Source organism: Dromiciops gliroides, chromosome 4 (genome assembly GCF_019393635.1).
Source record: "Dromiciops gliroides isolate mDroGli1 chromosome 4, mDroGli1.pri, whole genome shotgun sequence".
NCBI classification, from domain to species: domain Eukaryota; kingdom Metazoa; phylum Chordata; class Mammalia; order Microbiotheria; family Microbiotheriidae; genus Dromiciops; species Dromiciops gliroides.
This window is the reverse complement of record NC_057864.1, coordinates 463,570,094-463,582,341: the sequence shown is the minus strand read 5'-3', so window position 1 is coordinate 463,582,341 and position 12,248 is coordinate 463,570,094. Positions and strand designations below refer to the sequence as shown.

The window sequence follows — 12,248 nt, the reverse complement described above, 5'->3', positions numbered from 1 at the left end:
TCTTCCCAACTCCAGGCCTGGTGCTCTATCCACTGTACCACCTAGCTGCCACAAACTATGGGATAGATTCTCATAATATTATCTCCTTGTACAAATAGAGCATTTTGGTGTCAGGTTGCTTCCTATACCATAAACTCCTTGAGGATGAGGGCCTCTTCACCATGTTTTGGTAGTCTGCATTTGGTCTGACAGTGCCTTCCTTCCTGGAATGCACTGAATAAATAATGGTTAATTTGGACTCGGTCCAAGATGAAGGTGTATAGAAACGATAAAGAAAAAATTCTGACCCCAAGGGAACTCAAGGCTGAGTACTCTGTAAATGGAATAGCAGTTTCTGCTTTGTGCATTGGAAAGGATACTATTGACCCACCATTCAAAATTCATCCAACATTTTATTAAACACCCATTATGTGCAAAGTGCTGGCAAGAAAACATTTGGGGGACAGGGGCCACAGGGGAGTGATAGGACAAGTGCTTGGAAATGTTCAGGGAATGGTGATTGGCTGTTTCAGTTAGGCATTCTCCAACCTGATCCCTCCTGTAACCAAAGGCGTGCGTTGGTGAGTTGACTGGTCAGGGTTAGTCAGACAATGTGGGATGGTTTTTCCTCTCATGAAAATGGCAGTATGAAGTCCTGGCACCTTTTTTTGGAAAAAAGTATTCATGGAGCCCAATGTTCTATTGACAGAGAAGTTGGCTATTTAAAAAAGAAAAAACTAAAGCATCGTATTTATATATTGGACTCATTTAAAGTACAGTATGCTTTACTATGATAAACTCAGGCCTCAAATTAGCCTTTGGCCTAAGGATTAGTAGCAAGAGGAGGAGGCAGCTGGGTGATATAGTAGAAACCTGTGGACTGTATCCATTAGACCTGAGTTCAAATGTGCTCCCAGATACTTACTAGATACTAAACTTGGGCAAATCAGTTAATCTCTGTCTGCCTCAGTTTCCTCAACTATAATATGGGGATGATAATTGTACATCCCTCTCAAGGTTATTGTAAGGATGAAATGAGATCGAATCTGTACAGCACTCAGCACAGGGCACAGCACATAATAGGCACCTAATAAATGTGTTTCCTTGTTCAGGACAGTTGATTGAAGCTTTAACTTGGCATTTTAAATGAATTTGTGTCCAGTGTCCCTTTGTAGAAATAAAGGGCTATTTGATTTACTGGAATCCCAAGCGCATTCTTTTTTTCATTTTATAAAGCTTTTGCTTTAGTTGTTGTGTTGGTGGAAATGTAGATTTCGTTTCCTGTCTGTGGTGTGCTGTCTTTACTCTGTCACTCAGACATTTTGTTTTGAGTTGTTCCCGTAATGTAAGTGAAACACAGTGACCCACACAACAGGATGACGTGTGCACCCCACAGATGTAACGAGAGACACATTTTGTGCAACAGACCACAAAAGCTCAAGGCTTTATTTAAAAATGAAAACAAAACAAACCAAGACTTCCCTGCAGCTTGCTCGCCAATTCAGGGAGTGGCATTGTCTGTGAATTTGGAGATGGGCTTCAATTTCTCCCTCTGGGTATGATCTCACAGAGTTATTTTCACTCAAAACTCTTCGTGATAAGAGGGCGAAACCAAGCCAACAAGTGTCATCTCATAATCACCATGTGGGAAAGACAGCATAAGGTGAGGAGACATGGGTAGGCGCCCTGGCCTCTCTGCAACTCAGGCTTCTAGTCAGTGAAGGTTCCTGATGCCTCGTCCCTCCCAGGGCTGTTATTAGAAAGGTGCTGTGTGTAAACTCTTACCCTAAAGAGGGGCTGCCGCCTGGCCTCTGATGTTCAATTCCCTCTTAATCGCTTTTCAGAGCTGGTTCTTCACACAATCGTGTTTTCTATCCCTGGCAAGTGGGGATGAATGTGGATCTGTGAATGCTCTTCTTGACCCTGGGTTTTCAGTCTCATTAAGGACTGAGATGGTGGGGCCCTTTTGCATTGCTTGAAAAAGGGGACTTGATATCACCCTTATTTCTAAATATATCTCTTCTCCCTTTTCTTCCCCAGAAAACCAACCTTTATAACCAAGAATTTAAGAGTAAAAAGAAATAACAAAACCATGAGGAGTTCAAAAAAACACAGTCCCTCCCACCTCTCTGCATCATTTTTTCAGGTTTTGAAAGCCTAAGTCGTCTTATACTTGTGAGCCAGTGTCTGCAGGTCATGGCCTGCCTATAAATGCCTATTGTGAATGGGCCTTGGTCTGGGGATCAGGGAAGCCTGGAGCTTGTCTCCCCTTGCCACGCACTCACTTTGTGATTTCGTTCCACCTCTTTAGACCTCAGTTTATTCATCTGCAGAATGGAGGCATTGGACTCTCTGAGGTCAGCAAACCAGAATAAGTGCCTGGTTTTATAAGGTCTTCAAGCCAATTTTTTGTATTTAAAAATGTGAAAACCATTTTTAGCCCTTGGACAGTGGGCCTACCGATTAGTTTTCTGACTCTTGAATTGGATGATCTCATAACCCCTTCCAAAGCCAAAACATTATGATTCTCCAAATTAAAGTTAGCCACTAGGACTGCAGAATTCTCAGAGGTGCTCGGCAGAACCCTGAGTCCAAAGAGGACATTCCGAAATCTGTGCTTTCGTGGTAGCTTGTAAAATAGCTGGGGCAATACATACACTGCACAGCATTAGCCATTAGCCCACAGCCACTTGTAGTGGGAGTGACCACTCAGACCCAACAGCTTCAAAAGTCTGTCCCAGTAACAATGAAAGGATCAGGGTAGCTAATTAGGGTGTGTTTTTTCTATCCTGCTAACATCATATTCACTGCTACGTATGCTCTAAGTACATGTCCTTTGTCTAGCATTATGTTTGAGTTTCAACATTTATCTAGAAAGTAAGACTTTATGATAAAGGCCTGTCTTTTTAAAGGCTGTAGACCCTCCTCCAAAACTTACAAGCTGTGTGACTGTGAGCAAGTAACTTAACATCTCAAAGCCTCAGTCTCCCCATGTGCAAAATGGTGATGATAATAATTATACTGTTGCATGTTGTGAGAAAAGTACATGGTAAGCCTTCTGTGGTATGGGTGACCTCTGTGGACAGTATGACCCCAAAACAGGTCCTAATTTTTATTTGTTGGTTTCTTGCATCTAAATCTGCATTAATCCAGTGTCTCCCTTTTGGCTTTTCCTTGTAGCATCAGCGAAAGTTTCCTCACTGTGAAAGGTGCAGCCCTCTTCTTGCCACGGGGAAATGGGTCATCCACACCAAGAATCAGTCACAGGCGCAACAAGCATGCAGGTAAAGCAGCCCACTTGTCCCCCTTGGTCACTTTGCCCAGGCCTTTCACTGAAGGGCTAAACCCTTCCGGGTTTCTCTAGCTGTCCTGCAGTAATGGCGGGAAATGTGGGAAGCAAGCTAACTATATGTGGCTTCTCCCTTGGAATCACAGGGTCTGAGAGGTGAAAGGTACTGCACTTCATTCTTGCCCTGGATGGATAACAAAGTTGTCTTCATTGAGCTGAAATTGCCTTCCTTGTAAAAGCACCCCCCCTACCCCCCCACCCCCCACCCCCGCCCCATTTGTCCTACCCCTGCCCTGTGGGACCAAGCTGGATAAGCCTCAGGGGGCATGTTCCCTTAAGATCCTGGGAAAACCAAAGGCTTTTGAACCTCTGGACTAGAACATATCATTTTCACCTCCTACTAACTAAACAAAAGCCCTTACTATTATTTTTCTCTGGGGCAAGTGAGTGCAAGCTACCCTAGCCCACTAGATCTCGGGAAGCCCCAGACCATGTGTCACATCCCAGCCAAAATCCAACAAGAAACCAGGAGCTCCCCACCCTGTGGCACCCCTGTTCCCCACCCGGTACATACTCTGGACCTAACTTCTAGAGGCCGTTTATACCCCTGGCCACTGGTCAATCTACTCAACCTTGGGACTCAGTTCTGGGGCTGAGCTTTCCTGGCTGGTGGATGAATGAGTGACAGCTCACCCATCCAGGATCCACTAGGAAAGAAGGCCCTGGTGGGGTACCCTGCCGCCTGCTCTCCCTCTGTTCATTCCCACCCCCCCCTTGGGGGCCCTTTGGGCTCTTGTTCTGAAGCTGCCGTTACAACTGGCAGAGCCTTGTCAGTCCATGCTAATCTCTGCCGTGCCCCACACCAGCCTCCTTGTCCTGGTTATCTCTTAACTGTGCCCCCATTTGAGAGTATCATCTCCTGGAGGGCAAGAACTGCCTCCCTTGCCTATCCCAGCACTTGTCACTGTGCCTGGAACATAATAGGTACTGAATGAATCAATGGTTTTTCTTTCATTCATGTTCTCTAATGATGGCCCAGGGAAAATGGAAAGCTCAGTAAAAGCAAGTGGGGCAGCTAGGTAGCGCAGTGGATAGAGCACCGGCCCTGAATTCAGGAGGACCTGAGTTCAAATGTGACCTCAGACACTTGACACGTCCTGGCTGTGTGACCCTGGGCAAGTCACTTAACCCTTATTGCCCTGTCCAAAAGGAAAAAAAAAGAGAGAGACAAGTTATTTGAGAGAATTCCATGAAACCTCTTCCTGTCATCCTCAATGTGCATATTCCAAAACTAAAAATTCATTCAGCAAACACGATGTTGCTCTCTGGGCAAGGTATGAACTAAGCGCGACCTATCTGCCTGCCCTCACGGGCCATTTATGAGAGCTCCTAACACTGAAAAGAGTCAGAATCACTAGTTCAAGTTCAATTTCTAGGGAAGGTGCATGTGTCCAAACGTGACTTTTGAGAGGGAATGTGGTAGAAAAAGGATCAGAAGGTGTGGATTTGAATCCTGTCTCTAATCACTTGCCAAATGTTAGCGATTCCCTTTCATTCTGAGCTAGTCCATTAATGGGGATCCTGCTGTCTACCTTGCCAAGGTTGTTGGAAGAAAAGTAGTATGGAGCTTGGGGTCACAGGACCTGAATTCACATTCAGGCTCTGTCACTTATTACTTGTGTGACCTTGGGCAAGTCGTTTAACTCTTCTGAGCCTCAGTTTCCTCATCAGTAAAGTGAGATTAGACTAGGTGGTCTCTGAGGTCCCCTTCTCTATGTCATCCTGTGAATTATGAGCCATTTTTTTCCCTATATTGGGTTTGCTTAAAGTAAGGTACACCTGAAGTGATGGGACTGAGAGACCAGTTCATATGCAGTGAGAAATTTTTTATATGAATTTAGGGAAAATTTGGAGGAAAGGAAGTTGTTGGGGGTGGGGGTTGTCAGGAAGCCAATCTGCCTGCTATGTCCCCTTCCTGAAGATCTTTTGGAAAGTGTCAGCTTGAGAACCATGGTGAGAGATGGTAGCCCAAGCTGGGTTACTGGAAAGAAGTGGTTACTCATCTCCACAATTGTGCTCATTTCTGCCTCTGTGGCCTCCAGCCATCGCTAGGAGGGGAGCAAACGCTAGAGGCCTCAGGTAGGTCAGAGGCGAAACCCCGAAATACTGGATTTTGTTGAACCTGTAATTGACTCTGTTAGACCCCAATGGTCTCGGGCATCTTAGGGGCAGTTGTACCCGTGTCACTGTGTCGAGTTCTGATCGATCCTGTTGGGTGATGACATCGCCCTTCCATGGCAAATCCCAACCCTGGGGGAGCATTTCTGACACAGTCAGAATTTGGATGGCTGGGGGGGGGGCACCTTTTTATCTGTCTGTTCTCAGATTTTAGAAACTCTAAAACTTTTCTTTGCTGCCCCTTACTTCCCCAAAGGACTTTCACACAGAGAGGAACTAGTCCTAGCTGAGCTCTGTATTTCAGGGTGGTGTTGGGTATTAATCATGTACAGTACAAGGAAGAAAGAGACAGAGTATTGTTTTCAATGCAGCCTGTCTGAATGAGTTGTTCAGTGAATTTCTCTCTTTGGCATGTAACTGGGAGTGGGGTCAGCAGCTTTTAAAGCTCCTGGCCCTAGCTGGCCTTTTCTTTTGCCTAAACTTCCTTAAACAACTTTAGTCCAGGTTTCCACTTGACATTTAGTAATTCAGCTTTTTCCTTTACTAAATAAAAAGGCAGGGGTGGGGGAAGGAAGAGAGTGAGGAGAAAAGGAGGGAGAAAAAATTGTATACCAGTTGAATGAGCTTGATTTATGATCTGGACCGGAATAGGCCTGGCCCTGTTAGTATAAATACAAGCTGCCAGTGACTGAATCTGGGGCTCGGACACAATCTGGGGCCAGCCTGGCCCCAACCCTGCTATTACCTGGCTGATGAGGTCTTTGCCGAATCAAAAACAACCCTTGGAACATCAGGCTATCTGCAAATGTCTAATAACGCATTGAGAAGGAATCATGCCTCTTGTATCTGCTCCTTCTGGTCAGAGGAGGAAATGTATTGAACCCATTCCTGTCTACACTTGAATAGTCAAATACTTCAACAAATAAATGATCAAAAGGGTAGTGCCCATTAACCTTGTGAAGGGAAAGTGTAGGTGGTCAGAGCTGTAAAAAAAAGAATTCTTTCATCTATTGAAATTTGCCTACTTGCAGCAACAAATGGAATTTTAAAAGGATGAGGAGGGGCAGCTAGGTGGTGCAGTGGATAGAGCACTGGCCCTGGATTCAGGAGGACCTGTGTTCAAATCTGGCCTCAGTCACTTGACATTTACTAGCTGTGTGACTCTGGGCAAGTCACTTAACCCTTGTTGCCCGCCCCCCCCCCCCAAGAAAGAAAGAAAGAAATTAAATGGAGCTGTACAACTGTGCTCAGTCTCTCCAGACTAGTTGATATTTTGCACAGTTTTGCTGGAATCCTTTGTCATTGTTCTTTTTTGTTGTGTTTTGTTTTGAATCGTTTATTTTAAGAAATGGCTTGATGGAGGGATACGTTCATAAAGGAAGGGAATATAAAAACAAAACAGATTTTTTAAAATTTTTCAGAAGAAAATTGAAAAACTTTACTTTGTAGAGGCCTCATGGCCATCCCTGAAATGAAGGGAAACAATAAAACTCATAAATAATCTCATCCCCTCCCCCTAAAAAGCTCCCTAAGTGACCTTAAGAATCACTCAGAGAGAGAGAAATGCACTTGGCAACGTTCCTGGTAGTCACCCCTTTTCTCACCTTTTTTTCCCTTCCTTCTTCCCTCCCTCCCTTACAATCAACAACTGTGAGGGCAACTGACAGAGTACGATTTGTAGAAACAGTAGTAGCTTCATCTGGGGTGCACAACTGTTCAAAAAATGGTGTCTTCATACAGAAGTGCTGGGCTGGGCTGGGCAGAGTCTTGTGCGAGGACTTCAACTCTATGGATGGTTTTCCTCACCTCCCCCAACATGGTCTCCTCTATCCCCAGTCACAGTTCTGTGTCTCCTTGGCACTATCAGAAGAAAGAATGGGGCTTTCTCCTCTTTGAACACTGCTCCCTGAATTTGGGGTGGTGAATGAAAATGCTGATTTTTTTTTTTGAGGCAACTGGGGTTAAGTGACTTGCCCCAGGTCACACAGCTAGTAAGTGTCAAGTGTCTGAGACCGGATTTGAACTCAAGTCCTTCTGACTCCAGGGCCAGTGCTCTATCCACTGCACCACCTAGCTGCCAATGCTGATATTCTAGGCAGCATTCTTAGGAGAAAAGCAGCGAAAATATTCCCAGTTTTGTGCATTGAAATATCTTTCAATAGTTAGTTTCAGACCAGGAACAACCAGGGGAATCTTATGTTATGTATGATACTTGTGTTCTCTTAGAATTCTCCTGGGTGTGAGATGTCTACCCAGTCTTACCTGTGTACCCAGTAAGTCTCATGGCCCTGTCTTCTCTACCACAGTGCACAACCAAGGCCTTTTACTGGCTGCTTTCCAAGAGCTATAAGGAAAGAAATCCATGCAGTGAAACAGAATGATCCTTCAAATGTAAAGAAATCGGCCTCCATTGAGAGGCGGCTCAGTGGGAGCCCAGCTTCCCTTTTAGCAAAGTGCTAAGAGAGCTTGAGAGCCCCCATCAACCTTTGTTTTGTGACCTTCTCCAGGTGACCTTCAGCAGCACCTGCAGGCCATGTTCATACTGCTCCGCCCGGAAGACAACATTAGGCTGGTAAGTGTTTTTGACTAATGAGCCTTAGAGGAAAAGCTCTGTTTCCAAGGTAGTGCCATGCTGAGAGACAGGTGCTCATTCAGCACACTGGCTCTGCCTCTGGGAGACTCAGAGGATGATGGTCTTGCTCGGCAGACTCCTTGAGATTATTGGAGATGAGACTAACACCTGTGAAATAGACTACAAGGCTGTATCTGATGAAGTGCCAAACTATGTTACAGGTTGTAAGTGTGATTGGAATTCAGAGGAGGATAAAGGATGGGGAGCAGCAGGATTAGAATGGGCAATGCCTTCCTTTTTTACAGGAGTTGGGATCTCAGCTGGGTCTTGAAGGATGGCTGTGGATTTAAATTATCTGAGGGAAAGAGAAAAATCCCGGAATGATGCCCATCCCAAGCAATGGCATGTATGACCCAAAGGCCAATGTGATGGGGTTGGGAGGGTTTGTCCCGAAAAGTAGCGAAAAATACAATTGGATAGGTAGTGGGGAACCAGGTTACGGAGAACCTCGAAAGGCCAGGCTGGGTTCTTGTCTACTACCCAGTGCTGTGGCTCCCAGTTTGATGAACTGGGTTAATTCCATGGTCTCTCTTCTTACCCTTTTTCTACTGGTGACCTCTTTGGTATTTGGGTTGTGCTTCCTAAGTATAAAAGTAATTTTGTACCCCACAAAGGATTAGATAAAGCAGTGAAGACAGACAGGGATTTGAAGTTATTTGAGTCAGCAAATGCCCACTAGCACATACCCCACACAAGACTTATACCAAGCAGTGGAGATAGAAAGATAAGGCCCAAGCTTCTGCTCTCAAGAAGGGTCATAGGAGGCAAGAGCTGAGAGGAACCGTTTTGGTTCCTCATCCTCTTTCAGATGCTTCAGTGTGGCCACTCCCCAAGGATCTGTCCTCAGCCTGTTTCTCCTTCCATTCTTCCTCCCTTGCTTCTGCCTGCCTGCTTACCTCTCAAGTCTCAGTGCCAATGATGCCAGTGTCTCCATGCCCTGGCTGGACTTTCCTTCTGGGTTCCAAGTTCCAGACCTACCCATCCAGACATTGTTGGATCCTCTCCACCTAGATGTTTGTCAAAACCTGAGCCTTTATTCATGTCTCCCTAAACCTGCTCCTCCCTCTGACCTTTTCTTATTCCTGTTAATTGTACCAGAACTTTCCCAGCTTCTGATTTGAAACCTGGTTAGGACCTTTGCCTCTTCCCTTTCCCTCACCTTTTGTATCTGCTTGGTTATTGAATCCTCTCGGTTCTGCTTCCGTATGATCAGAGATTTAGAACTGGAAGGGCAACTGAGTCCAGTCCCTCATCGTTTTACAGATGAAAAAATTGGGGCCCATAGCAGATAAATGACTTGCCCAAGGTCACACAGGTGATGAGTGCCAAAGCCAGGATTTGAACCCAAATCCAGGTCTCCATCCACTGTACTGTGCTGCCTCCTAACATCTCTCACATTCGTCCCCTCCCACTGCTACCCTTTTCATATGAGCTCTCAGGACCACCCATTTGGACTATTGCAGTAGCCTCCATTCTCATCCTTCTCCAACCCACCCTTTGTGCTGGGTCGTCTTCATGGTCACTCCTCTGCTCAAAAACCCCGATTGGTTCCCTTTTGCTCACGTGTAACATCTGAGCTCCTCCGCTAGGCCTTCCAGGATCCAGACGCATCTCTTCTCATTCTTTTGCACACATTCTCTGCTTCTGGCAAAAAGCTGTCTCCCCAGTAGGCACACCAGTTCCTCTGCCTGGCATGCCCACCTTCCCATGGTGATTTGTGCCAAGTGCTCCTGGAAGCTTTCTCTGGGCCTTCCCTGTCGTACCCACCATGTCACACTACAAAAGATAGCTGTCTCACCCTCACTGGTCATACAAGCCCCTTGAGGACAGGGCTAGTGTCTTATCTAAACCCTGGGACAGTGTTCTGGACCTAGGAGACAATTAATAAATCCTTGTTAGATAAATTCTTGAATCATTTAGTCCAGCCTTCCAGTTTTACAGTTAAGGAAACCAAGGCCAACAAAGGGAAAATAACTCTCCCAGGACCACCTCTTAGTGGCAGAGCCAGAGCTAGAGCTGACAGTTCGGTCTTTGCTTTTCTTAGTCGGCCTTCAAGGTCTCTTCCAGTTCCAGATCTATAATCCTATAATCCCTAGGGTTTATCACGTGCTTTCAGCTGTTTAACATTTTTTAAAATGAACTCAGAAGACAAATGACATTTCTGAACTGATTCAGATTTTGAACATGACAAAGCACAAGTATATAAAATTGTTAACTATACAGTCATCTTCAAGCAAAGTCACAGGCTACATTGTGTGACTTTTGACCAGTTAGTGCTTTTTGTAGCTAAAAGGAGCTTTTGTAGAGTCCAAGCAAAGCCCTTTGTTTGAAGTTAAACGTGGAATGTTAAAACTGTCATCTTGGGACTTTGCGTCAGGTTAAAAGTTGGAGAGTCAGCTGAAAGCTCATTCTCTTATTTTCAGAATAACCCAACAGTAAACAGAGACGCCAGTGCCCTCTCCCTTCTCGCTTTCTGTTTTCTGAAACTGAGATTAGAAAGATGACACATAACTGGAATGAATCCAGCCTTTTCCTTATTCTGATGAAGAATATTTGTCCTATGTACATTGCTGATGGGCCATGACTTCAAGCACACAGACAAAAAATAGTCCTTGTCAACCAGGCCTGACAGGAATAAGGCAGAGGGAAATTAAGACTCGAGTAACCCTTGAGCTAACCTATGACCTCAATACTGGGCTACCTTCTGTAAAAACATGTTCTTAGCCCTCAGCTACAGCATCACTGTGATGCTGGGAATGTCAAGAAGTGGTGCTTTTGGAAGCAGGGTTTTTTCCAGAATGATTGAGATTATTTTTAGGATACATTGATTTTTGTTACACCCAGGATCCTTCATGAAGGTCAAAAAGAATTGAACACCGGTGAATCACTTTAACCTCAATCTTTTTTTTTTCCAAAGAAAAGAATCTTCAAACCCTGTTTCACATCTAAGTCTATTTTAAATCGAGCCATAGGTTTTGCTTTGTTGTTCGGCTGGCTGGAATTCAATATTTACCTACTTTTGAACCTCTGACAGGGCAGGTGGGCCCCATGTCTAGACTTTGGACCTTCAGAATATAATTTTCCTGACAAGAGAGAAATATTGTATACAATGGTACAATACAAGCATGTCTCTTTTTCTTAGCAAAAAGAGATTGCCATTTAGACAGAGTCCTAGCAAGCTCCAGTGGAACATTTCTGATGCTAAAGGGTAATGGGGAGAGGAACAGGTAATGAAAAGTTGGTCTTTTTATCAAGAAAATGTTTGTTGTCAAGGTAAATACTTTGGGGCACAGTAGTTGGTGTGTTTACCCAAAGTCAACATGCTAAGTGTACTGTGGGAAAGGTTAATATGCAGAGGGTGATGGCCAGATGTTCTCCATCTTCCCCAAAAGTGAACACACACAAAATATGACTTTAAACTGCAGCCTGAGGGGTTTACCTGGGAACTGTGGTAACCCCCCAGGGGCCGTGGGGTTATTGCCTGGGTGCCTTAAATCCCTGAACACACCAAGCATGGTCACCATCTTGATCTTTATCTTAGGCCAGAAAAATGTGCAGTTTGAATCATGAGTGAAAGAGGATTTTCTGCATTTATTTTATTGAAGTTTAAGGGAAAAATGAATAGCAAGCCAGGATGGATGTTAAACCAGAGCTAAGGTGGAAACTTTGGTTGCTTCAGACAGACTTCCAGGATCTGAAAGATGCCCAACACCACTAGACATCTCAAATGAATACTTATAATACACAATCATTCATTCCTTCTGAAAAGTGAAAAAGGTTAACATGGGCTATTTCTCAGATGCATTTGAAGGATGTTGTGATGAAAATAAATTCTTTCATCATAGCAGCCTTTTGTCAGGAATTTTTCCCAGTCATCAAATACTTAGAGAATAACTTCTCTCTGTCTGGAAAATAGGTTCACCCCCTAAAGAAGGGCCTCAGACTTAAAAGAGTCAGGAATCACTGCCTCAAACGCTTCTTGGCTGGGAAAGGTATTGGACATTGAAATGGTAATGGTTTATCAGGGGAATTCAATTCACCAAGCAGGCCTGAGACCCAAAGACCAAAATGGCAGTTTCTGCCCTTGTACTGGGAGTGATGTAACCTGTATGCACGTGGTAATTTGTGGAGGGAAAGAGCCATGACCCACTGGAAGGATCTGGGATATGA

At 44.7% G+C, this 12,248-nt stretch overlaps 1 protein-coding gene across 2 annotated transcripts in view; it reads left to right on the top strand.

Annotated features, from left to right (window-relative positions):
• SSH2 (slingshot protein phosphatase 2) overlaps positions 1-12,248 on the top strand; it is a 106,005-nt gene that overhangs the window by 41,019 nt on the left and 52,738 nt on the right. For both annotated transcript variants that reach the window (XM_044001789.1, XM_044001788.1), the window contains exons 2-3: positions 3,160-3,263; positions 7,954-8,018. In XM_044001789.1, coding sequence (XP_043857724.1) covers positions 3,160-3,263; positions 7,954-8,018 — 169 coding nt within the window. The remainder of the gene's footprint in view (positions 1-3,159; positions 3,264-7,953; positions 8,019-12,248) is intronic.